The sequence below is a fragment of the Amblyomma americanum genome, chromosome 1, assembly GCF_052857255.1.
Source record: "Amblyomma americanum isolate KBUSLIRL-KWMA chromosome 1, ASM5285725v1, whole genome shotgun sequence".
Classification (NCBI taxonomy): domain Eukaryota; kingdom Metazoa; phylum Arthropoda; class Arachnida; order Ixodida; family Ixodidae; genus Amblyomma; species Amblyomma americanum.
In genome coordinates, this window is record NC_135497.1 from 247870958 (window position 1) to 247898832 (window position 27875).

Sequence of the window (27875 nt, forward strand, 5' to 3'; positions counted from 1 at the left end):
GCTCCATGCAATAAATGTTCTTTTGTATCTGCCTATGAGAACCGGAGAAGTGATCGCAAATGCACACTGCACTCCGACCTTTCATACAGCTATATATCTCCGCATCATTTACGTTCGGACGCGCGACGTACCTTGAATTTTATCTTCAAGGCTCAGTCTTCGTTCGCCACTCCGGAATAGCAGGTTAGCAGCACATTTCTCTGCATGTTCTGTGAAACTTCGCCTCGTTAAATCTTTCTAATGGCCCAGCGATAAACACTGATCGTCATCACACACGTCACTGCGCCGAGTAAAACGCTAGAAACAAAAGAAAAATAAAGCCAACAGGAGAAGGTGCGAGGCTCTGTGCTGTAGGGCTTCTTTTTTATTTAATCCGTGTGCTTTATTGGCAGTAGATTGTCCGTTATTTTCCTAGGAGCTTGCGACGAGAAGTGTGCACAAACGGTGACCAGGGGGAACCAAGGTGCAGTACAGCAGGGCGCCGGCAGTCCTGCGCCTTCGCCTTCACACTCACATACACAGCACACGCACACTTGCACGCACACACTCCCATACAGCACATCCACGCACGCGGTTTTGGAAGCGGGCTTCTTAGGTGAGATGAAACAGAAAAACACATGGGCACAGAGGCAGAGAAAAAGGAGCTAGTGACGAGACAGTGGCATTCTTACTCTCTGTAGAGAGGCTGACACAATATGGTTACCAGCCCGACGCATGCAAAACTGGCACTGAAGTAACGATTAAAAAAGGGCAACACTGAGTCGAACTTCTCAGCGTTAAATGGTGCACTGCTCCCAGTGACACCCCTTACATCTACATTAAACCTCATTTAAATTGAGAAACCTAATATTAGTGGCCCATTATTCTTGTGCAGTCAGAGAGTAAGACCTATTGACGTCCTTAAAGAAATACATACACACTGAGAGCTCTCTTTGGGAGTTTCTGGCATTGGTAATACATGCAACATTGATGTTACACGACACTGACTGGTAACATGCACGAAGACAGGAGGGAGCGGCAGAAATTTTGAAGGCTTCAGTTTTCTTTACAAAGTGAAAAATCAACGAGAAAGGAATGCAGCATCTACTACAAGTCATTTCGGATTGATGAAACAGAAACTATGAGCATAATGAGGTGCATTTTTAGAAATGACGGCACCCCGGGCAGGAAGTTTTAGTTAAAAGAGAAGCTTCACTGGTGCATAAGTGAGAGAATGCAGCCATAATAGACATAAGAGTGCCACTTCAACAGTGATCATGCAAAAATTATGCCATACCATACAACCCAGCCTAATCAGTCAGTGATGCAGACCAAGGTCTTGCAAGGCTTTAAGCCCAAGGAAAAATGCTTTTAAAGTAGTGCTTTTAACGCGATAAAGAAAAGCACGGCACAACCACTTTTTTTATCACATTAGAATTTACCACTATGGCACCGAAAGGTCCTGAAAGGTTTTGAATGAAACTTTTTGATCGGCTGTGTAGTTAATGTTGCAAGCTGCAAGCATGCTTGTGAGGTGTCCAGCGTGAAATGCGTTTTAATTTTGCTCTAACAGATCTCCTGATTTGCTTGCAGACTCCACACAGGTGCTCGCAGCTGTTTAGGTTATGGGATTCAAGATGCGAGGTTGCAGAGGTGACCTTTGCCAGCTGTTTCCCATTGCTTGCATATATGCATCATTTCAAAAGCAAAGCAAATAATATGTGAATTTCTAAATGTCAACAATAAACGTTGTGGCTCTAAGCCATGCATTCTTTTTGACCAGTGATTTCATGATATAGCACAATGTACAAAAAGATGACTGTGTCCAAAATGTTAGTGGTAATGCCTCACCATCCACTGCAGCAATGGTTCCTAGTTATCTACAGCCATCTCAGTTGTGTTAACAATGCTATAACATACATGCGGCTGAAGCAACTATGCTTAAATTTATTATTCATTTGAGTTTTTCCAATATTGGCCTAAATTTCATGAAGGGATACCTTATCATAATGCAATTACAGCTTTTCTGCTCTTTTCAGTGCTGTATAGCACAGCGATGTACCAGCAAAGAGAGTTAGCATAAAAGACAAAGCCAAAAAACGAATTGAAAGATTCCTTTTACACACTGAAGTCATTAGGAACTTCAAATCACTACCATGTATCCAACCTCTCAAGTGATGTGGTCCCTGACGCTTCTGTTCAGCCAGTGCAAACATATTATCAAGAGGCTATTAACAAGAAGTCAAAAAATATTAAAAGAGAGAATGACACCATTGCCTGGAGCACTATGGTGATAGCCGCATAATCAAAAGTAATAATACAGAAAAAAAATTGCAGGCCTGTACTATTGCCTTGAATAGAACTCTCCATTGCCTCATTGTACATCAAGCATAACAGCCATACATATTTTTAATCTTCAATTTTAGAATGAAGCACTGCCTTTTACACTCTCAGGAATAGAACATGATTGTTGTGACTTCAAGCAGATTTTTTACAAATGCCTTACAGAATATTTTGGATCTTCAGTTTCATAGTTGCATTAGATCTGCTCAAGAAAACTGATAACTCAGATGGTTACTTTCTCAGCATGGTGCCCAAAGTTGGAGCAGTGTAATAAATGAGAACCATAGCCCGTATTGCTTTCATGCACACTACTTTACCTGAACTTTTATTTAGTTTTTTTCAGGCGGCCCTAGAAACCCTCTTTCAGAAAAATTCATGGCTTCTCTGGGCTAAGCTACACAAATTTTAGGATTTGAGGTTACTTCTCCATATTCAATATAACCTCAGACTTCCACAATCACATATATAAATAAGGGCAGCTTTGCCAAGTCTGAAATATTGCCATAGTTTTGAGGAAATTCTGTACAGGGGTTGAGCATGTTATCACATGGAAGATGAAAAAAAAGCTGCAAATGTGACCTACAGTACTGTTCAGAGCAAACCAATTTTATGACAATGAGTAGCTCAACCCTTACCATGCTTCTACATAGACATAGGTACAAGAGAATGATGAGACAAGTAGATTACTGGATAAAGATAGTTTCAACTTAGTATCGTTTGTGCCTTGATGAAATGTATGTAAAGCATTCCATCAAGAAGCACTCCGAGCTCCACATGTATGGCAATGCACACAGTTCCATTGCAGAAAAAAATAAGGAACAAGTTCTCGCAACACTAGTTGCATTTGACATAGAGTATGAGTAACACAAAAGCATGGTGTGCCTATAAGTACGTGTACATCGAAAATCCACTAAAATATTACAGCCTGTGCAGTGTATTTATAAGACGCATTGCGTCCTCTTCTGGAGTGCTTCACGTAGGCATTATTATACTTTGGTTGGTCGTATGTACAAAGGAAGGTAGCAGTCCACGTGCCCAGTCGAGCGCAGAAGGGGGAAAGTCTCATGGCACAAATGGAAAAGCGGCAAGGGGCGTCACATCAGCAAACTGCCACCAGGTTGCCTAAGGTTCAGCGCAGGCACAGCGCTCGATTTCAACATGATGAGGTGTTTCTTTCTTGTTTTCTTTTCCTAGCTCGCATCCATAAGCTCAACTGAAGCAGCTCAGCACATTTGCACTCGCCTCTCTTCCGCACGCAATGCGTTTCGGCATGACACAGCCCAGTGGTATGCAAGGGGAGGAACATGCAGCTGTAAAGCTGGAACAGGCAGCAGAACACGCTCTGCGATCACTCAAGCTTGCCTGCATTTTGCTCCTACACAGCTGGAGTCCACAGACATGGTCGCCTCTTTCCAGCACACATTTTGAAGGTCCAAAAAGCGCGGGCGACAAGATCTTCCATGCTGACAGTAGTTCATGCGCAGAGCCTGCTTTGCACTTTCTGTTCTCGCATTTGTGCGGGGCTGATTCGCCTGCAATTGTTGTGACCGAAAGCACAGTGGCGACGTCACAACATCACGATGACAATGATGCTCACGCGCTAAAGACGTGATGTTCTCAGGGTCGTCGAAGACATTTGGGTCACAGGGGAAGGGTTCTTGGGATAATAAAGGGCCCATTGGCGCTGTCACGTGACGACGGTGCCAGCGGCGCGCGACGGGGCAAGGCCAGGTGAGCAAGGGGCTGCTCACGACTCTGGAGTGTATCCAAGGTTCTTCCTCTGGAGGAACAGATGGATCTCCCTAAAGTTTGGCCTCTCCGAGTCGTTGCGCTGCCAGCACTCGCGCATCAGGTCGTAGATTTCACGCGGGCAGTTTGGTGGCTGGGGCAGGTGTGTCTGCAGGCCGTCGTTGTGATAGAAGTGGCTCACGTTCTCGATGACCTGCTCGTCGCTTAGCGACGCGAACGGCTGCTGGCGTGCGAACGTCAAAATTTCCCAGAGGGTCACGGCGAATGCCCAAACGTCGCTTTTGGTCGTGAAGGTGCCCTGCGAGCGATCCACAACAATACACAAAAAAGTCAGGTGCATGTGTCTAGGGGCAATGGCTCATAAAACTGTAGCCATATTATAACCATTAGCAGTTTAAAACTTTTACACTTACGAATTTCATACCACAAAAGACCATTTAGTTACATCTCAAGTTTGAAAAATTTGTTTCTTTTTATTAAGCACAAAATTAAAGTATTTTCTAACACAGCCTGACAGCTGAGTTATTACTACATTGCAGGTGTATAATGAACTAGAGGAAAGATGTCGCAGGACGACACAAGAAGGAACACACACATTGCTTTTGGACTTACAATTGACTATGTGAGCGCGTGGCCATGAGCGAGAAAACATTTTTAAGTAACTGAGGTCGAATTAAATCAGGTCCGAGTCAAGCGGTGGTCAGTGCTCCATCCTGCCTTGTCCTGCATTGTCTTTCCACTAGTTCCTTCTGTCTGCAAGCTATGAACCAAGTGGCGAAGTAATTTCCGTTATTGTTACTACATAATAGTAGAAATTATTAATTCACCGATGCCGTTTGCCTGGAACCTATCGCCTGGTCTTTTTCCTAGAATATTTGCGGTGCTGAAATGCTCATGCATAAAATTAATCTTTTCTATTTTTCTTGAAGTAGGATGACCACTGAAGGTGAAGACAGCCAAACAGATAGCATACTACAAACACCCATTTATGTGTTCTTAGATGTAGGCTCGCACTCAAAGACCAAGCTCTTTCAAAACGCTTGAAAAGTGCCAGGCGAGGTAACGCTACCCTCACTCTAATTTGGCAATACAGCGGAAACGAGTTGACACTGGTTGCATGAAACTGCTCCGCCTAAGATATGCACCTCCACTGTGGTAAAGCAAAGTGATGCAACAAGCATCGGTCGGCAATAAAATTGCAGAGTCATAGGTGACTACAGAGCAGTGAACTAATAAGTTACATATGTCTTTGGGGCTGATCTTGTTGGCAAACCTCGTATCTGTGACAAATCTTCAGTCAGTTGTTAGCCTTACACGCAGTGTCACATGTGCACTCTGCACAAGGTCAACGCTCCCTGTACACAATGCGTTCAAAACATATCACCTCAACCTGCGCAATATTTCAAGTTCTCACATTCTGACCTTGTCTTACCGCGATGAACACAAGTACGCACCATGAGTACGCTTTCCCAGGCCATCCATCGGATGGGCAGCATAGCACGGCCTTCGATCCGGTAGTAGTCGCAGGCATACAGCTGTCGGCTCATGCCAAAGTCGGCTATCTTGATGGTGAATGAGCTGCCAACGAGGCAGTTGCGCGTTGCCAAATCCCGATGAACAAAGTTGAGGGACTCCAGGTACTTCATTCCTGATGCTATCTGTGTTGCCATGTAGATTAGGCTTCCATAGCTGTCAGAACGAAACATGCAAAGAAGCCTAATGAGACAAATCAAGTCAAGTACTTTTATTTTAAACTCGACGATAACGTTTCCCACGTAAAATAGCTGTTTTGAGACAGCTTGAAAAGTGTCTTGGGGCTGCTAAAGCATGTTGGGAAAGCGGCACTGTTGCTTTAATAAAACTCAGAAATGTTTTACAGGCACATAAAGGACCAAAAAAATTGTTCAAGTACCACTTACAATAGAGACAAGAATAGATGATCAACACCTACTGCTTTCAGTATGAATGTGTGCATTACTACATCGACTCATTAAGTTCACACGAAATTCTGCTCCATTCTGCTCCATACATCATCATAATAATTTTCAAAAACGAATGCATTTGACCATGGGCAACGACCATAACGCAGACATGGGAGGATCTAGCAAATTGTGCTCAGAGTAAATGCCAGTTCCACTAGACAAATAGTGCCACGGGTAGTGGCGACAATTAAAATGACAGGGAAATTATGGCTGAAAGCGAACTGTTTATTCTGGTGAACATGTAGCCACAGTAGAAGCAGAGAAACTCCACGGCAGTGATACTGAGAAATGCACTCGCCTGGCATTGGAACCAGAATGGCCCAGCATGTACGCCACATTCTATTTAGATCTAACTCATAACAATACATATAACCGCGTGAATTTTCTAGAACACTCCTGAACATGGCAGTATATCTCACACGTGACTGCAATCCATTCCAAATGATGAAGTAGTGTCTAGTTAGCAGGCATGCAGAAGATAACTCGCCTGGCGTGGTAAACAAAAAATTATAAAGCCGTGTGCCTGTGACGATATATAAATAACATTAAACAAACACAAAGAACACAATAAAAACATTCCCCCTATGCCCTCCATTGTCTCAGAGACTGTTGGCTTCTTTCTAAAAACATATCTTAACTAGCCCCTAAGCTCCTCTATTCATGTCTGCTGATATCAGAGCAAGGGACTCTGTTCTGGCAGTCTTAATGCCAAAGGTAGCATGACAGGGTTCTGCCAGAGTTGTCACTGCCCACCATCGATCATGTTCAACGTGAGACTTGCAGTATAACAGGACGTCTCACGTCTGCAGCTACAGTTGGCTATGATGCTAGTGTACACTCTCAAGGGTAGCCTGCACTTAACAAAAATACTTTCAAAACTAGAAGGCCACACAGCCGCTGCCATAGCTCAGGTGGCCAAGCACCGTAAGCAGCATGTGGAGGACATAGGTTTGGATCCCACCAGAGTCCCATGTGGTCTTTTCTTCTACTTTCTTCTACCAAAAAAATTCACTAATTAGTTTTTCTCTTTAACAAAAGCCATTATAGAAATAGTATAGAATGTAACATTCCCCTATGTCCTCCATGGGTCTCGAAGACTGTTGGCTTCTTCCTAAAAGCATCTTTTAACGATCCCCTTAACTCTCCTACCCACGCTGCTTTGAAAAAAAAAACAAGCATAATAAAGCATCGGGGAAACACTTTTTTGGGCAGCCGCATTAGTTCCTTTTTATAAAAGTAAGCCAGAACTGCTCCTCATTTTTTTTTACATTAATGTACACATCTTTGTTCCTTAAAACAAGCAGGCCTCTTTATATCTGTTCGGCAGGTGGTTCACACAGGCCTTGAAGCACACGTTTTACGAAGGCGTCATGAAGTGACTGAATGCTGAGAGCAGTTGTACTGTTACGATGCACTGGAAGCATGAGTTGTTTAACATGTTAAAGTGTGATGCCCTTTACTTGCAGATAACTGGTCAGAAGAAGCACAATCCAAAAATATTTCTGCATCATATGTGGACATACCATTCCTATAAACAGCATAAAAAACATTCATAAGAAAATGGCATTACACTCCACTTGGCTGTTTCTATCGTTCTCCTATGCGGGCTAATCCAGATGTATTTGTATCCCTTTCTGAATTCATAAGATGCACAACAATTACATCATTGGAGGTGATTTCAATATGCCTGAAGTTACATGGGCTGACAATAAACCAGTCCTTACCAACCTGTCAAAGCTGTATGTTGATTTCCGTGACCTCATTATTGCAAACGACCTGTATCAGTTTGTTAAGGAGCCAACTAGGTCATGCCATGGTTCCTCGTCTGTTCTAGATTTGCTTTTTTCTAACCGAGATTCACTTGTGCGCGATAGTTATATTATCCCAGGTATCAGTGACCACGACTGTGTCGTTGCACACGTGCCAATGACCCACCCAGCCTTCAGTGCCACACAGGCACCCCAGGAAAATTTTCTTCTATGATAGAGGCGATTACTCATCACTATCTAGCGAGCTTGCCAACTATTTACAAGACTTCATATCCATGAGCCAGCGTTTCGATGCTACTGCGCTGTGGGACATATTTAAGCAGAAGCTTGATGTGCTCATTGACAAATATGTTCCTTTCAAAAACATATCAGCTAAGCGGCGCAAGGACAAGCCGTGGGTAACTCAGGAAACTAAACTATTGATTAAGAAAAAGCGTCGTCTCCTAAACACGTACAAAAAATACCGGGACGCAAAAGTTCTTGAAAAGGTACGTGCTCTTGGAACAGACATAAAAGTTAAAAATAAAGCTGCGCAAAAAAGATACATGAAGGAGTTAGGTGCTAAAATTCAGAGTAATCCAAAAGAACTGTGGAAATTTCTTAAAGTTAATGGCCGTGAATCAGTCGGTATTCCGGCACTGAATAACGGCGCTGAACCTATAACTGATGATTCTGATAAGGCATGCTGTTTCAATGATTATTTTAAGTCTGTTTTCGCAGCGAACTCGCATCATGAAATGCCAGTCATGGATGCCCATGTGCAAGAGACAATGCCTGAGCTAACAATTACATACAACGGTGTGTTAAACATGCTGAATAACATAAAGGTGTCTTCGGCAAGCGGGCCCGAAGATGTTCCCGGTAATGTCTTGAAGGTCTGTGCTGAAATCATTGCTCATTACTTAGTTATTCTATACTCGAAATCGTTAGATACAGGAATAATACCCCAGCAATGGAAAAACGCTAACGTGGTGCCCATTCATAAGGGTGGTCCTAAAAACATAGTTGCTAATTACAGGCCGATTTCACTTACAAGTATTAGTTGCAAAACGCTTGAACACATAATATATAGCGCGTTGATGAAGCATTTGGAACAAAATGAATTTTCCACTCAAGCTCAGCATGGTTTCAGATCAGGTTACTCGTGTACGACGCAGCTCTTAAAATTTAGCCATGATATTTTTTCATCATTTGACAAGGGTCTACAAACGGATTGCATTTTTTTAGATTTCAAGAAAGCGTTTGATTTGGTACCTCATGATTTGCTACTGTATAAATTATCTTTGATCAAGATTCCAACTTCCCTTCTAAACTGGCTTCAATGTTACCTGCAGGGACGCAAACAACGTGTATTGATTAATGGGTCCCAGTCTGATTATGTTCCTGTATCTTCGGGGGTACCGCAGGGGTCTGTTTTAGGACCTCTGCTGTTTCTAGTTTATATTAATGACATTTCTAAATATATGACCTGTAAAATACGTTTATATGCTGACGATTGTGTTATCTACCATGTTATTAACAGTTCTTCAGATTCTTGTCATTTGCAGTGGAACTTGGACCGCATACAGCAATGGTGTTTGAAGTGGCAGATGTTTCTGAACCCAATAAAATGTCAGTTTATTTCTTTCACGCGCAAGCATCACCCTTTCTTGGCTGAATACAAACTAGATTCTACCCGACTTTCTAGAGTTACTCACTATAAATACCTTGGCGTTTACTTTTCGTCTAATCTCACCTGGAATGAGCACGTCGAGCACGTTTCTGCTAAAGCTTATGGCATGCTAAATTTTCTAAGAAGAAATTTTAAAATGGCACCACTAAAAGTTAAAGAGCTTCTATATTTCACCTATATTCGGCCAATATTGGAGTATGCTTGTGTTGTTTGGCACCCCCCTACTTTAAATTTAACAGACATGCTTGAGCGTATTCAGAACTTTGCCGCTCGGTTTGTCTCAAGTAATTATGATTTTAACAGCAGTGTTACTAACATTAAACTAACGCTGGGATGGGAGCTGTTACGGAAACGCCGTACCAACTCCCGGTTAGAAATGCTGTACAGAATCTTTCACCGAAAAATAAAAATAGATAAAGAAAATTATTTGCTTCCACCGCATTTCAGGTCAAACACGACTTGACCATGGGTGGAAGATTAGAGAAATTAAATGCAAAACTAACACTTATCAAAACGCATTTTTCCCATCTAGCATTCATGACTGGAATCGCCTGCCCCATGAAATTGTTGAGTGCCGTTCCGAGTCTATGTTCCGCGCGTTACTGTCGGATGTATGAGTGCGCAGTTGGCTTTCTTTTGGCTTTTTTAATCACGCGGTCTTCGTTCTTGTTGGTCCAGCATCATTTGGTCAGTTGGCTTTTTTTTCGTCATGTCTTTTTGTTGTTTCATATTTCATTCATTTTGTACTTGCTGTGTCATGCCTTGTTGTATTGCTTTTTTTTTTCTTCCTCTTTTTTTTCTGGCCTATTCTCCTGTTATGTATCCTCATCCCCCCTGCAATAATGCCTTCGGGCGCTGCAGGTATTTCCAATAAATAAATAAATAAAATGTTCATTTTAAGTTTAAGAGTAACACAGATAAATTTCAACTACCTGGTGTCCGTTGCCATGCATGAATATCTCAATACACAAGCATTTTGCATTTGGCTCACACAGAAATGCCGAAGCTGGTATCACAAAAAGCAGTTTTCTTCAAAGCTTTTTTCCAAACATTATGATCAAGCCTCAGACGTAACAGCAATTGCACTTTTTATTATTCTCCCTACAGAGCCCAATCGCGACACTATGGGCAGCAAAGAATAAGACCGGTGTACCTGAGCACGTTGTTGGCGATCGGTGGTGCGAAGGTGTCAGGGAGATGGTGCTGCAGGAACTGGTGAAGGTCTCCGTTTTCCATATACTCGACCACCATGGTGAGCGGCTCATCCCGCGTGCACACACCCAGCACGTGCACAATGTTGGGGTCGCGAAGCCTCGACAGTATCTTCACCTCCTTGAGGAAGTCTGCCCGAGCATGCTCTGTGGCGTTCTTGCGCAGCGTCTTGACCGCGACAAGCGTTTTAGTGCCAAAGCTGACCGGTACATCCACAAGTTCGGGAATGCCCTCAGCCTCGCACAAGTGCACCTGCAAGCGTGCACCCACCTTTCTGAGTTATTCAAGCAGCCACTCTGTGTGAATGCCACGTCAACCGCTAGCACGCAGTGAGCTTTCACTAATTGTTGAAGAACACAAGCGATGCTCAAGTGTAAGATGCATGACAAGATCGCTGACAAGGCCACTTCACCCAGGTATGAAAATAGTGAACAAACTAAATGAAAGCGCCGCAAACTCGGGGCCATTGGCAAACATTCATTGTTACTTTTCTGAGGAGCCTAAAGATAGGCCCTGCTTTTCACATTAGTTACCACACTCAATAAGGCGCATTCGTTCCTTTAAAATTAAATTTCATTGGCACATTTCTATAAAAAAATTCGCTGGGGAAAAGAGCGTGAGGCTGCCCCTGAAGAAAGCGAAAGCTTGAACTTACGACTGTGTTGAAATTTTTTCTATGTCCACAGTCAAGAGGAACCACGTACACTGAATACGACCTCGCGACTCAGGCATGCAGGACGAGCTATGCGAGCCCTTGCACGCTACACTAACCTCCTCCATTAAGATATGTAATACTCGCGGAAAAAATTCGCCGTCCCAGTTTAGCCAGGTGCTCGCATAAAATTAAACAGTGAAGGAAGCCCATCGGACTTGCAGCCTACCTCTCCAAACTGCCCCTCGCCAAGCTTCTCGATGAAGCGAATTCTGTGTCTGGGCACTTCACGCACGGGTGGCAGCGTTGAGCCCCCAGAATTCTCGTCGGCAGATGACAGATCCAGCGTCGGTACGGAGTACACAGTGTTTCCACTCACACCCTGGAATTATAAAGAGCTGTTTTTAGACTATACAAAAGAGAATAAGCATGAAATAAACCTTCAGGCAAGCTTTGTTCTATAAGTATATTCCACGCTATAGCACACTTGATAAGCTCGCTCGCGGATTATTAGCCTGAAGGGGCGTCAATTAATGCATGCACAGCCAGTTTATGATTGCAGCTTTCACATTGAGATCATGGGCCTTCTGAATAATATTGCTCTGAGTACACTGAGGCGAGCAATTTGTCTAACTAATTGTTTATAATTTGCGTTACAATTAGGCAGCCCTTCCAGCGTTGTTTCTTTTTTTGAATGCTAGAGGCTTGATATTCTATTGGAAGTGTGCCTCATTAACAGGGTAACAGATTAATGTCGATAGACATAGTCGGCTAAAATTCTTATGTGAGATGACATCAATCCTTCTTCCAATCCTCAAGTTGCTTTCCTATAAAGCTTCCATTCCTTTCATGTTCCTCCCTTCTCCGTGACCAAACTTATGATTTTTTTTTTTTGCAATGCCTAACAACGAATCCAATCGGCATTCTTCCTCCCCCTGCAATTTACTGAGTGCCCCTGTAAAGCGTGCACCACTGCATGCAGAGTACATATGTGGAAAAGCCATCAGCGTAAACACCACCGGTCGAACGTTGAAATGCAACTAGAATGGTATAAAAGAAAGATACCTTCTTTATGTCCCGATTTATTTTTGTAAACCACAGCAATTTGCAGATTCCGGATATTGCAAAGGCGTGGCATCGATTGATTTAAAGAAGAAAATCGAAAAGAATCAAAGTAGAGTTGGAATAGCATTGCTATATTATACCGATCCCAGTCAAATATTTGTCATTGCTGCCAGTAAAACAAACTGCGACCACCTTGTTGCCTCAGTTAATTATGGAAAATATAATTCACTGCAGTACCGAAAACTAAAGGATGGCATCGCACAATTTGTGCGGCCTTAATGGCGTCAAAAAATTCGCAAACCTTAGCCCACTGCTGAACAGATTATTATTCTTACACTGACGGGAAGCGTGAAAAAAAGTGAAGTATAACCTCAATAACATCCACAGTGGCACCGCGCCTGCGCCAGTACGACTGGCCACTCCTTTGGCTTCTCCAAGGGTTTCGCCACATCTGCACGCTACTGCATCTGAATGCTTAATGCGGTTTTGCCGGAACCACGGCCGGCCGCACGCGTGACTAACGCGTGGCTTTGCGCGCCGCCCATTTATTGCCTCCTGAACTAGCGGTCCACCGTCACCACTCAAATGAGAATGGTGCACGTCGCGACTGTCTTGCATGCTTAAGCTACCGTTTGGCATCACTTCTGATGCCCTTCGTGCCATTCGGTCTACTTCAGAGCAATTCAAAATAACTTACAGGGGTATTTGCGTGCATTACGCAATGAGTGTCATGACTGCATAAATCGGCTAAACTTATGAAGAAAACCACGAATGTTTGCACAGGAGACACGCGGATCTCTACATAATGATCCAAACAAGGATTCAAACAGCCATGGCCACTTGGCACAACCCCTTGGCACAACTCCAGAGTCCAGGTGACACAGTTGTATGCAAATAACAGCAAATCAGTACTTTACTTCAAGCGTGCCTTTCGTTTCATAGGTTCAATAAGAGGGCACCGAAGTTGGCTTTTGCATGTCATACCTGCTCGTGAATAGAAGTGAATAAAAATTCACATGCGTGAGCACGACTGAACCACTGTCTGGAACCAGTCACTGACAATGATGACGTCCGCGTAGACGCGTACCTGTATGTTTGGCAAGCTGACGACGACATCCGTGGCGGCGTAATACTGTTCAGCTGCTGGCGGCGGTGGTGGCTTTGATTGGGGAAACGGCGACGACTTGTGCGAACTCAGAACTGGGCTTTTGTTCATGTCAGGCACGGCGTACTCGCGGGACGTCGTTGACTCTGAAAGAAAGCAGATTTCATCCGCGATGACGCTTCCGCTGCCAGAACACGGAGGATGTTGGTAGTATTCGTGAAGTACACAGGCTGAAGATTGGTTGGGCTAGTACTAATACCGCTGCATAATGCAGTTATGTACGCATCTGTTTTTGTCACAGCTTACTATTAGGCATGCAGTCGTTTGTACTGCTGAAAAGGTTTTGCATTAACAAGAGAACAAAGTTCTCAGGGCACTTAAGTCTGCTTACGTGGAGGAATGCGAAAGCATGTGTTTTGAGGAAAGGAAACGTTTTTGACGAAAGGAAAGGGCGCAGTAGCTCTCAGATCTCGACAACTTTGCATTTTGCTTCCATATTTTGCGGGCGCCTTTTGCGGACACCTTTTTGCACACAAAGCCTAGTAGTGCTTTCGCATTTATAATACGATGGGCTCACGAGTTATATCAAGCTAGAGGAAAGCATACAACCCCAGCTGCCCTCGTATCACAAGAGCGAGGAGCTCACAGTGCTCTTAACCTTTAAGATAAATATGAAGGCGAACGCTTCCTTAGTGCAGTAAGCAGAGTGCCGTAATAGATGAATGTCAACTAGAAAAAAATAAAAAAAAACTAAAATGTGCATTTTATTCCTTGTCCATGGCTCTACTCTTCATTTTTCAGAATATGCCACATAAAGCCAACACACGATGCTAGCCATAGCTTCCAGCTAGCAAAAAAAAGACGCTCTCAGCAAAATGTTTTTTTAATCTTCACTTTCATTTTACCTTACAGACACCTGGTAATCAGAACACACTTGTCTCAACTTTATAGGTCTGCATTTTTTACCTTCTTTGATACAAACAAAAACACCGCAAACAACGATGACACAATTGTCAACGAAGTTTCAAACGCTGCCACACAGAAAACAACATACTCCAGACTTTTCCTTCCCCCACCACGCCAAAGTGCTCCTACTGCAAGACCCACATAAGCCGAGGGCACTGAGGTCACATGACCACATCGAGAGCGTTGTCAAAGTGTGTCCACACCTTAGCCTAGTAGGATAACGCTCTCATAGATTAGGAAGTGAGCGGGAAAGACTTCTGTTCCCGTGAAACATGATATCAACGCGAACGCCGTTAGTGAAGCTGTTAAACACGCACGAATTCTCTAAAAAACAAATGATGTGAGCATAAATGATTCGAACTTATCCGCCCTTTTAATTCACGCATCTTATGAAGACGATATAAGTATTAACTGAAAACAAGCATTTCGTGGTGATGCAGTGCCGTTCATTATTATTTTTTTACTCAATAAAGGGCAGACTTAGCAGCAGGCTACTTGAAGTGCAGCTCAGCTATTTCACGAACGGTGGCGCGAAATCACTCTCTCAAGAAGACTGAAAAGCCCTCTATGCGACAGAGAACACGCGTTTATTTTTTAATGCTTTTCTCTGCAGCAATGGCATACATTTGTTTCATTATTTTACCGAGAACTGCAGTGCTGGGCGAGAAATGGGTCTGTTCTTCAGTTTCAGGCACAATTCATGAAAGCGAGATTGCCGTAAAGCACAAACCACGTAGGTGACAGTGTACTGGCAATGAACTGCTCACCATTGCTATAGGATCCAGGGTAGATGGGCTTAAAGTCTTGCGGTTCGTGGTACAGCAGCTTGTCTGGGTCTGGATCTTCAAGGGCAACCTGGCCATAAAGATTCCCATTAGCTTCCCGTGCCACGTACTGGGGGGAATAGGCTAACGCAAGGTCCTGCAAAGACACCCGCGGCATGCACTGGAATCAACAGGGCCGCTGGCTGGGCACGAAGCAGTAGTCCACAATTTCCTCGCAGGATTCACCGCCATTCAAGAAAACAAACAGCAGGCTAGGACCTTTAGCACTGAGCCATCGAAGAGGCCTGAGTAGACCTCAGATCAGGAGACACTTAAAGTCATACCATCACAAAACCGCGGCAAGTGCTTCATGTTCACAGGCAATAGGAGTAAAAAACAATGATAGCACGAGTCATGATGGACTGAATTTTTACATGCCGACGCAAAACTGCGTGCTATGATTCACGCCGTCGTTGGGGACTTTGGATTAATTTAGACCACCGGAGTTTGAGTACCATTCGCACAAAAAAAAATATCAGTACACGGGCGTTTTAGCTTTCCGTTCCCATCCAGACACAGCCGCAGTGGCCCGGACTGAAACTACGAACTTGTGCTCAGCAGCCTACCGTCACAGCCACTGAGCCACCGCGACGTGTAGTCGCGATGAATAAAATAAGGCGTCAGTCTACCGGTCAGTTTGCCAACTGCACTGCTGGGGTAACAATGAAAAAATGCCGCTTTGCACTACGGCGCCAAAGAAAAAAGTTTTGATTATCGGTGCCCGCAGAATAATACACAGCAGGGCATACATTATCGCGAATACCTTAGAAGTGGTATCAGACCATATGAGAATAGTGAAATAAAACTTACTATGGGTCAGCTACCAAAATCAAAAGAAAGCCAACGGTTTTCTAAGTGGTCCAAATTTTTTATTTACTTAAATTATGATAGGCTTTCGGAAACCAATGGATTATCTGTACAAATACTTATAATTAAATGAATCCACTTTCCTCACTATCGATATTCCCATCTTTATACCTTATCGTGCAAATTGACGATGAATGGCATCTCTTTCCTTTTTTGCGCTGTTGTAAGCCAAAGCACCCTCCTGATGTTTCGCACATCATGGTTCTACCCCCTTGTCGATAGAGAAGCAACGTCGACTCTGGCGCACAGTGCAATACACCAATCTTGTTATCACGGCTCGCTTGTCACTGAGCACTCCGTCCCCTCTTCACTTTTTTTTTAATTCACAGACCAACAGACCAAAATCAAGAGGACACAGACAAGCCAACATGCAGGCCAACCCTCTTTGTCATGCCATACAGAAAAAGAGTACGCAAAAGGAAAGAAGGGGCCGCAGCGCATACCTTCATGTTGATGGTGACGCGGCTGTCGAGTGGCTTGAGGATGGCGTGCGGCGTGCTGTGCTTTCGGCGTCGGTTGCGCGCCACGATGACGAATATGACGAGCACAAGGAGCAGGATGACGGCGGCCAGCACGCCTATGACCAGGCCCACGTACTGCTTCGACATGGGGTCTTCGCTCATGGCCGTGCTCACGATAGGGGGCGCCGCAGGCGCCTCCTCCTCCGTGAAGTTGCCCACGGCCGGAACTGCGCGGGAGCGAAGGCGCCTCAGATCGCGACCCGGTGTCCCCGTGCAGGTCCCCGCCCTTCTCGCAAGTGGAAGACAGCGTGTGTCATCAAAAAAAATTTACTTAATACATACATCCATTAAGCCGTATTTTGTGTCCGCTGTGTAGACGACGACGAAGAATGCGGCCGCGCACGAGCTTGTGTTCGGCGCAGGCGAGTGCGGGCTGTGCTACTGCAGCTGCGACTGTTCAAGAACAGCAGCTACGGTTGATGTGTGAGTCGTTTAATTAAAGCCCCATGCCACGAGCCTACTACGTCTGGTCGGACGTAACACTATGCATACTAAAAAATAAAATGAACGATTAAAATATACAAAAATAATGAATTAGATACATAATAAACAACGCAACAAAGAAGAAAATAAACTACTTGGATAGTACTTAAATTAAATAAAAAATAAACCCGCAGAAATTTTAGTCCAAAAAAAATGAATATGCATTAGCTCATCTAATCCAGGATATACAAAGCGAAAGCTGTCGGCGTTCATTGTGTTCATTGGCGTTGGCAACGTTCTAGACGCCGATGATTTTGAGGAGGCCATTGAGGTGGTCCTGTAGCGTTCGCCACCCGTTTCGTGACTGAGCGCTGCTAGCTCTCTAGGCGGTAGCGAAAATTCCGGGTCAGGCGTTGGTGAGAATAACAAAAGGGCGTTTTATACGCTATGTACAGGTCATTATACAGGACAAGATCGGCACGGGGGCCGAGTGCTAACAGCAAACGCGACTGTTCGCGCACAGCGACGTCCGGCGAGACTCCAACGCGTCACACATCTCACTCCACTCGTGAGCGGCACTCGACTCATGGTGGATCGATCTCTCAGTGGTTTGGTCTCTCTGTGGATCGGTATCTGCCTCCAAGCGGCCGCAGCGCTGGGGTTTATAAATCCCGAGAAACGGTTGTCACTCAAACGGCCCAATACAAAGCCAGCACTTGACGACCGTCCGAGAGGTCCAACTGTCGACCGCGCTGGCCACCCGCTTCAACTTTGCCGCGCGCGGTGACTTCCAGGGGGAAAGGGAAACCGGCGCTTCGATGTCTAGCAGCTTGCTGCACGTTTGGCATGTCGCTCACCGATACTTTCCCATGGGGCGCCGCTGTCCTGCGAAGCAGCACCTTGGCTTGTCAAGGGAGTTATAGGGCGCCGCTGCCTTGCGGCGCAGCACCGGGGTTTGTCAAAAAGGGCGTTCGCAGGAGAAATTTCGCATCCTGTAGAATTGGAATCCGGGCGTGTTGCCCGGGCATAACAGCGCATAACTGGCTCCCTGGGCCAGTGGAGGCCTCAATCGCGCTTTGAGGTACGTGGCCGTGGGGATAGAGAGATGTGGGCTGCATGCATTAGCACTGAAAACGTTGTGGCAGACACGCGGCACTGCAGCAATAGGTCGCAGCGTTCATTAGGTGACCAAGCTCCCACGATCAACCATTAACTTCCACCTGCCAGGGTGGCAGGGTGGGCGCGCTGCCTATCCAGTGTGCGGAACGCACTCAACGTCGCAGGCGCCAAGCCGCGTCTGCACGTCTAGATCACGTGGTGAGATAGCAGCCGCTCCGCGGCTGTGGAACCCCGGCGCAGCGACGGCGAAGACTTGGCGGCGCGACGAAGTCACGTGATGCGTTACTATGGCAGCGGCACAGCAAGGACGTTCAAGGTCAAATTGCAGCCCACGGCGAAATCGGCCAGTAAAGCTTTAGCTTTAAAACTGCTACAAACTTCCGTCTTTATTTAATCATATTTAGGAACTAAGCATTTCTGACTCTCTTGCTGTACTCTTTTTCATACACAGCTAGCGCGCCTGTTCGCTCAGACTAAGTCCGCGCCCAAAAAGTAGTTCACCATACAACCACAGCGACAACAGACATATTTCGTTGCAGGATATCTCAGTACCGAGAATGGCAACCTCCTGCACTTCGTTTTCTCTTGCAACATTTTCGTCCTGCGAGTCATAGAGACTTCTATGATACGCGGCTGATACGCGGCTGGTAGGGCGAATCGCCATTACCGCGCCTAAAAAATAGTCCACACTCGGTGCAAATTATAGACAGAAGTCCGGAACACTGAGTGCCTCACAGTTTTGACCGGGATTTTCAGTGTTACCACTTCGTTTTATGTATGAAACGGGGTATACGTCGTTGTGATTGGAGCTGGTTTTTTTTTTACCTACCAGGGTTTTCCTGCTGTCTGTTCTTTCCACATTAATGGATGTAAATAATGCAGATAACATTTCACTCTCAGTAGGATGCGCCAACGTCTGTGAAGTCTTCCCACTGGCTCTTTGCCTGCGCCCTGTTGCACCCTGATGTTGAATAGACGAACTGATGGCTAAGGGTCTCTGCAGGCATTAAACAGGGTGGGAGAAACATGCACGTAATGAACCGTATTGTGCCCCAGCATTGACCACAGCAGCACTTATAAATTTCGGCACACTTCTTAAGACTGCTTGAGAAGCAAAAGCATTAAAGTGCTGAGTCACTGACTATGAGTAATGACTATGACTACGCGCCATGACTACGAGTATTTTGCACAAACTCTATACACCTTATATTACGTTACTTGTTAAGTGCTGGGTCAATCATCATTACTATGACTATGTCACTTGTAAAGTGCTGAGCAATGGTGCGTTTCAGAATGATTATGGATCATGAGTAATGACTACAACTACTCGTCATGACTAATGCATACTTTGTACAAATTCTATACACCTTACACTACGTTACTTGTAAACATTATGTTACATTACATTACTTCACCCATTACTAGCACTAGAGGCTATGGGCCAACCAACTGTGTTGTGTACTAGTTTTGAAAATTAATAATAAAAAAGGGGAAAAGTGTTGAGCCATAATACGTTGCAGAAAGACTATGAGTCATCCGCCATGACTATGACTACGAGTCATGACTTTAATAGATCATAGTACGTTACGTATAGGGAGCGGACTTTCCGGTTTAAAGCGAAAAAAAACAATAAAAGTACGCCGAATTCACTTTTCAAAATTAGGTTTTAATCCAGAAAGGTCAGTATTTGTGGCTTGCAAGACATAGATAGCTGGCTGCTTAATGCAAGTTACATTCATTAAAGTTTAAAATTAACTAAGTAGGGAAGCCAGGGGCACGATGCGACAATGGTATTGTGGGATAAGCAACGAAGTTGCGCGATCTGCTCCGCTAGCTTACACGCCTCTGCTGACCGGAAAGCATCACCTCCTCGCTGCCTTCTAGCTAAGCGCGGTTTGTTTACTGTTATCACCTTCTTAGAGCAGTTAGTTGGTTTGTTAGGTTAATCAAGTATATGTACGACATTGGCCCGAAACTGCAAATGGGCGTCACGAAAAAAAATATGTTTTGGCTACCGCGACGATTCACTGGCAGTTCCATCGCTGTCATCAACAGGCAGACAACGTGATATGCGCCCCGCCTTGACGCTCCACGCGGTGTGACTACCCAACGATAACATGCTGACCAAGTTCTTAGAAGTGAACTTCCACTTCCGTTCTTGTCTGCCGTCTAACTCATTTAACTCGAGTTACTCTTAATGACGGTAGCAATTTTTTTTCTACAAGGACAGCTCCAAGCATGACTATTCGCAAGTTAATTAGTTGTAAATAAATTGTTCACGACGACAAAATACGAAGGGAGACTTTAAATTCCTTTTGACCACGACTCAGAGTTGATATAATTAGTCAGCGAAAAAGGTCAGTATCTCATTCGCCGAAAATAATATTCGCTGAAAAAAAAAAAACGAAAGTAGCACCCTGTATTAAAAACCGAAAAAAGTCCGCCGAATTTTAAAAAAACAAAAACCGAAGAGTCCAACCCATAGAACTTGGTTTCAACATTCGTGACTGTACATGTTCGCTTACATGTGACATCGTGCACCGGCGTACTGCATCATCCGAATTTCGTGCCATAGACGGCGGACGTCGCCTTTTATGCTAATGCGACATATAACGCTGTCGCATTAATAACGGATGCTAAATGTCATCCTACGGTGTTACGTCACATGCCCCGGCAGACGCGACCCAGCCCATTTCGCTCGATTTTCCGTTTATAGAGCTGGAGAGTAGAATGCGTAGTTCGTACATAATTTGCCGCAGGGAAATGTCACGCTTGAATGCGGGGCGACGCAAGAAAGGTCGGCTGTTTCACCGCCGTCATTATTTTCCTTTTTTCTCCGCAAATATGACTATTTGTCAATCATCAGGCAACCAATAGCGTCCAGGTAGCACCTGAGCGAAAGTTTTCCGACGTAGGCGTATAAAAACTAGACGTCCTGCACCCTGTTTGTTTTTTGCCGACTTCGATTAGACCCACGCATCCGTTGCGTCATTCTCGCGGCTAGAATCGTGTTAGGAGCAGCCCCAACTCGATTAGTGCACCACGCGGGGTCGCAGTTGGACCCGCCCCCACCCCCCTGCCACAGACGCTGCTCTTAGCGAAGCGCCAGTGGTGCCTTGTACAGCCCGGCGGCGCACCTTGAGCGACGTTTGCTGCTGAGAATCGATCTTTCCGTAGACGATACTAGGTGGCGACTGCGGCCAAAAACAGAAACGAGACGCACAACTCGTGTGCGCCACTCAGTTTCTAACTCGATCAGCGACATTATTTTGTCTTCTTCGGACACGAAGGAGCCTAGGTGGGTAATGACCAACTACTGCCCTGCCCCCCACGACAAGAAATTTTTCCACCCTTAACGGGTTGGAACGCTCACGGGCATTCGCTGAATATTTTGCTGCAGACATTTCAGTTAGTCTGGAGGGCGCACTGAACAGATAAAGTATGCAGTCCCGCAAAAACTGGCAGGCGGTGTATATGCTTCTGCGATGCGCCCACTGTCATGACCCAAGTGCGGGCTAATTCGGCAACGCAGCACTGGTAATTGCAAATAAGCAAACAATTGCTATTAACAGCCAGCTTGGCGCAGCGATGCGGCTATAAAAAAAACGCTACGCAGCTTTCTAAGAATAACACAAGTAAAAATGGACTGGTCTGGGGTTCGATTTTGGAATCACTGTCACACAGGGAAAGTCCCTCTACCAACTATAGCTAACCAGGATGGCTAGAAATTTGCAGGTGGAAGTGTTAGTTAAGTGTGTTTACAGAAAATGAGCCAAGGGAGTACATTTCAAACAAAGAAATAATTCGAGTCCATTTAGCAACTGGTACAGTGCAGCGGTGAAATCTGGACAGCGAGAAGGTTTTATCCAAATGCGAATATCCGAGAAAGCTGCACAGCTTTTCTTTCTAGCCGCATGGCTGGGCTATGGTGGAGAGTAAAATGAATTTTTCCCTTGTTCGAGATCTACTTCATATTGGAAATTTCCGCTGAACCCACAACGCTAACAGCAATTACACTCTTGTCTTTATTTATACAGAAGACGAAAAAGTCATCCCGATGGTTGGTGTCATTTTGAGCTAGGGTGGCTGGATACTACAACTGTTAGAGGCATAGACAAACAAGGCATGGCGCTCCCCACGAACCAATGGCGGCGTGGAACATGTCGCACAACACGCGCTTTCAGAGGTGGGGCTCCTGAGCGCAAAGCACATTTTTCAGTTATCCCTGTTGTCATTAAGAAGAAGCTTGCGTTACAAGCCGCTTGGTAAGCGAGCACTCGTGTGAAGGCAAACCTACGAAATGCGAAATTACACGCGGGGAGTTAAATTATGTCGTTGCACACGTAAAACGGAGTTTATTCGGCACGCGCGAATCACTGCCAATAATTCCACTTTTAAGAGCTCCAAGGTTTTTTAGGGAGTGAAGGAACCGCGCAGAAAAAAAAATCTTGAAAGGACACTTCCGCTCCGCCTTATAGGTACGACGCGATAGCGTTAACTGGTTCCTTCCGCGGCCCGGGGTTCTCTTCGCGTATCACTTCGCATGCACGGACACTGTTCCTTCTTTCACCATCACATAACGCTCAAACTACCCTTAAGAGTACAATGCGGTAGCATTAGAGTCCCTCCCGCGTAAGAAGTACCCCTCCTCTGTAGCCTACGCTGTGCCTACATTCCCATATATGCGGAAGTGATCACTCTGTACTCTGCATGCATAGATCGTGGGGAGTCCTCACACCACTCTTGGCGCATTGGTGCAGCGGTTAAGCGATGCGCCACTGCCCCGGCAGGTGGCTGTTTCAAACACAGCCACCACTGGGGCTTGTGAGACTCGGGTTGCCAGAGAAGAACAGCCTCTCGCGACCAAGCATTAATTTAACTGCTACTTTCCACGGCGGGCACTTTGCTCACAATCCGATGAACAGGTTGCCACCTACTAGGGTGGGAACGTTGTGATGACATCACAAGGTCACATGACCTAGGTGGCAGTGGCCCACCTGCTTTTTCGCTCACAACGACGACGCTGGATTTTTCTGCAGAACAGGGAGCCTAAATGCTCTCGCGTAAAAAAGCTGCACAAAGGAGCAACAAATACCACGCACAAGTAAACACGCATTGATGTGGGGGGGGAGGGGGGGGGGGGGGGCGAAAATAGTACGCAGAGCGTTCGAACTTTACTTTTTTTTTTCACTTGTAGTCACAGCCGCTGCTTTACGCTGTGCTCACAGCTAAAAACCGATGTAAGGAAGAGAGTTTACGACCAAAATAAAGAAAGCAAGAAAGGCTCGTCTAGACGCGACATGGGGATGCGTTGAAATTCTTGCGCGCAAAGTTTACGCCGAGGGCGCCAGAGATGCCGTCGCAACGCTCGATTACTCATGGAGCCCTCTCGGTTCCTTGCAGATCGACAGCAGCTTTTCCCAAATCGCTGGGGCCAAAGCTTGCTCGCTTGGCGGCGCGGGGAGAGGAATTGCCGAGGAAAACTTCGATTAAACTCTTCCGCTTCCAGCGATCGGTGTGTGCAGTGAAAAGTTACAAAAGCATCCGTCCGCGCTCTCCGGGTAAGCGCCTGCTTTTTTTTTTTTCGAATCGATAGAGAAGCTCGGCTTTCGCGCGCTTCGCGCGCGCTGTCGAACAACATGCATGCGCCACGCACAGCAGCTTATTTTCTCGCCAGTTTCACGGCTCCTAACAAAGTTTCAAGTAGTGTAATGCGTGTTAACTAAAAACAAACGGTTGCGCGAGAGAACAAAGGGCGTCACGGGTTTGTTGACGAAGGAAAGTTTCCAAAACGAGCGAGGAAGGAAGGTAAAATCAATGTATGTGCTACGTAAATATCGCAAAGGCACTTCACTTCCCTCGGGCGTTTTTGTTTGCCGCTAGGATTATGCCAAATTTATTACTGCCTTTGTTTACGTGACAACTTCGACCCAGTGCAGCAGCGTGTGATGGCTGTTTTTAAGGTTGAAGGCATGAGTGCCACTGCTTCTTTTCTTTTTCTCGTAAGGCGTCTGTTTATCAGCTTTTCGAGCAAACTTTACCAAGCAAAACGTTGTCAGCGACTTACGCAGGAAGCTAATTTATTGAATAACGTTAAACCCTCAGGAGCGATAAAAACTTGTGCCAGTGCACACTGTCGTCAAAACTAAACCTCGGAAATTCTCCCGTGTTTGATGGCGTCGAACCAGCAGAGAGAGGTTCATTGCGGGGTATGCATTCCATGGAGTGCACGGCTATAGGCGTAGTAAAATGGAAGTCGGTGCAAACTCACACGTGCGCATATTATTAATGCGCAGTGCATCTGTAGTTGTGACTCATGATCTAAATTCGAGTTTCCTTTACCTTATCTGGTACCATTCAGCAGACCATACATTTCCTGTACAAGATAGTCATGTCTTCATGCTCTTTGCTGCTTTCAGCCGAAGGACGCATCACCTATTTGGTGATACAGGTTTTCCTGTTAGAGCACTAGTCCCATTTTAATTGGCGCCTTTCCCTTCATACCCACGTACAAGGTGCTAAATTTCGTAAAAAGAACGAATGTGCTTAGCAAGCGAGTTTACGTGTCACAACTCACAACTATAGTTTAATTAATCCAACCCATATTGAGCCGTCCATTTTTCTGCTTTATCGCAGTTCAGATGACCAGCTGGCCTTTCTACTACACCGCTGTTCAGTTTTATTTACTACAAACTCCTCTCCGGCCAGCAACCGAGCGCTTTCAAATCTATAATCATTTCATGACCCCCGATTCTGAAGGTTCGAGCCGTTTTAAGGCGAAAGCCTTTAATGGCTCATACTCGCGGTGACCGTCCATCCGTTACATCCAAAGCCTGGAGCAGTGCCAGCTGTGACCCTCCCTCGCACCGGCGCACACCCTCCTCGCCTCTCTGCGACAGAAGGCGGCGTCGAAGCGCATGCGCAGCTGCGCATAGCAACAGTGACGTCACCTGCACCGGGAGGCGGAGCGAGTACGCGCTGCAACGGCGCTCCTTCGCCAGACGTGTCGCTGCAGTCGAGTGAGTGAGTCGGATGGCTCCCAAGCGGCCCAGTGATACCGCACCAAGCGGTTCGGACAAGCGCAGGAAATTCTAAAGTGTACTCGGCGAAAGCCTGTGGCCATTCGACTGTGGGCGCCATACACAAAGTCATGGAAATAGGCAGTGTAGTGGCCACAGTCTTTCGCCGAACACACTTTAGAAATTCCAAAGTGTCCTACTAATTTTTTTAAGGGTTCACACGTCAACCAGCTACTGAATATAGCCAGCAGAACCATAGAAATGAGCAGAGCCGAACACTCTACTCCTGCCTTTACTGGCCCCAGCATAGCAGCGTATATATATTCTTACCGGATGTGAAGGAGACCTCGCTGAGCAGCAGCCATTTGGCAGCGAACTCGAACTGCAGCTTGACGAAACGACCCACGTGGTGGTGCAGCCTAATGGTGACGTTGCGCGTCTTCTCGTTGAACAGGCCTGGCATGAGGTTGAAGTGCTGCGGCTCTCCCAGGTAGTGCTTGCCGCCCACGCTGAACGAGATTCGCGCCGCGCGGAACGGCTGCACGTCGCGGGTGTGCATGTTGTTGCAGTGCAGGAACACGGCAGAGAAGTTGCGCACCGTGTCGAACTCGAAGACCAACTCAAGCGGCTGCGAGTGCAGCGAGTCGTTGCGCCAGCCGACCCACTCGTACCCTGCGCGGGACGGACATGAGCTCCATTTCAGCGCGATTTGAAAACTCAAAGCTCCTTTGTAAGGTTCAGAGACAGGACCGAACTAAGTGCTGTATGCGATAAAATGAAAACATAAAATCGAGGGTAGTCAAATGTTTAGGGGAATCCCCCAAGGTGGAGTAAATTTGTAATAAGGGAGGAAATTACTCATTGCCATCCACCCAAGTGCGGCCATTCAGCAACAAAAGGAAAGCTATACAGCTTCCACAGAAACTTAGTAGTTAAAGACAAATTCGTTCTGGTCCGAGGTTCGAATCCGGGACCACCGCTTCACCGGAGCAGTCGCTCTACCAGCTGAGCTAACCGGGACGGCTAGCACGTGGTACGGCAAGAGCGAATTGATCAATAACTTGAAGTGGGAAGAGTGTTGGTCAAATGTTTATGGGAATCCCCCAAGGTGGAGTAAATTTGTAATAAGGGAGCAAATTACTCATTGACATCCACTGTATAGCTTTCCTTTGTAGCCTTATGGCAGCGCTTGGGTGGATGCCAATGAGTAGTTTGCTCCCTTATTACAAAACCGAGGTTTAGAGCCAAGCCTCATAAAACCGCACCGATATTTTCTTCAGGGCAACTCTATTCTTTTGTTCCTGGTGATTAGGACCGCCAGCAGCGCATATGGGTCCTAGTATGGGGCGGTCTCAAAACACAAAAAGCAGAAGCTAAGCGGTTTTTACGTACAGAAGTCCGATATCTTTCCCTTATAGAAAAGAAAGGATATTAACGCACCTCCAAAGGAATATCCAAACTAGAATTCTGGCCGCCAGTACGCCACTCGCCTTGATGACAATTTCGCATACCTTTGCCGTAGCCCGAGACGTCCAGCTTGAAGTTTTCGCTTCCAGCAACACCGTCAGTGAGCTGTCCGAGGCCCCCATGTAGATAGCTGTCGTCCTTGATGCCGTCGTAAGTGGCGTCCGACAAGTCGACGTCCGTACCCCGCCGCTCACCTTGAGGGATGGAGTAGGCCAAGATGCCCTCTGCAAGCGCCATAAAGTGAAGGCTCAGTCGTAGAAGAAGCCGCCTCTGTTCTTGCGTCAGCTAGCGCAAGCATGCATCGTAGAAAAACATAAGTGCTGCTGTCGTATCAGTAGGCGAGTTACGAAAATTGTTCTCAACGCTTAAATTGTCGTTAATAGACGTCCGGAAGTCTTCCAACCCTAGACGAAAAGTCCAGGAATGCTCTGACGCGCTCATCTTCTGCAACGACCATTACTGCTTCATAAGCAATTATAGTTTTTTTTTTTAATGAAACCGCCCGTTCTGTACAGATAAGAGCAAATGATGGTGTTGTGGAGAAAAGTATAATCGTGCCGTGGCTGGCTCACACACTTTATAAGCAGACTGCTGAAAAGAAAGGAAAGCACCATGACAGGACCATAGAGCCGAGACACGTAAGCCGACTGCCAACTCCATTGCGCTTTCTTACTGATGGGAGCTAGGTGAAGCCGCCGAACAATCGACGAAATTCAGGCTTTGAAAGGGGGCCTGCGGGATACCTAAGTTTGCACGCGCCACGCTTTCCTTCGCTAGATGGGTAAGTAACAAGATAAAATGGCAAGCCACATGGGCGCGCAATGTCAACTCTCGGGAACCGCTACGGAGATCCGCTGTCAGGGGATTCTGTTACCCAGCGGCTCGTATACGGATTGTCGTGTTATTCTTCCACGGCGCTGCCCTCTTCAGCTTGCAGAATCCGCGGGACACTCATCGGCGCAGCGGTGAACGCTGCCATATCGCCAAGGAGAGACCGGGTACCTCGCGTCGGTCGTCGAACGTTGCCGAGGCGGGAGTTTTATTGTCAAAAGGCGTAAATGGCGCCGCCACCTCTTTCGGCTGTCAAGCCAGTGCGCGTCGATCGCCGGCAGCGCTGGAGCCAGACTCGCGGTCGGAGACG

The 27875-nt window shown here is 46.0% G+C and overlaps 1 protein-coding gene across 4 annotated transcripts; it reads right to left on the reverse strand.

Annotated features, from left to right (window-relative positions):
• Positions 1-329: 329 nt before the first annotated feature.
• Ddr (discoidin domain-containing receptor 2) lies at positions 330-26993 on the reverse strand. Of its 4 annotated transcripts, none has more exons than XM_077648905.1 (9): positions 26779-26993; positions 25598-25939; positions 16629-16873; positions 15262-15349; positions 13511-13674; positions 11588-11740; positions 10648-10958; positions 5526-5760; positions 330-4369 (listed from the first exon to the last, which is right to left on the reverse strand). In XM_077648905.1, the coding sequence occupies exons 1-9, from the start codon at positions 26969-26971 to the stop codon at positions 4070-4072; spliced, it is 2031 nt and encodes a 676-aa protein (XP_077505031.1). In that variant the 5' UTR covers positions 26972-26993; the 3' UTR covers positions 330-4069. The 4 variants fall into 4 exon arrangements, with proteins under 4 accessions (XP_077505031.1, XP_077505029.1, XP_077505028.1 ...); XM_077648903.1 differs by having other exon boundaries at positions 10648-10976; XM_077648902.1 differs by having other exon boundaries at positions 15262-15415.
• Positions 26994-27875: the final 882 nt, after the last annotated feature.

Coding starts and splice junctions, on each gene's coding strand:
- Ddr (XM_077648901.1), bottom strand. CDS start 26,971: ATGGCGCTTGCAGAGGGCATCTTGGCCTACTCCATCCCTCAAGGTGAG. Junction 10,977..11,587: donor GCGAGGGGCAGTTTGGAGAG/GTAGGCTGCAAG, acceptor TAACTCAGAAAG/GTGGGTGCACGCTTGCAGGT. Junction 4,370..5,525: donor CCTGGGAAAGCGTACTCATG/GTGCGTACTTGT, acceptor GATCGCTCGCAG/GGCACCTTCACGACCAAAAG.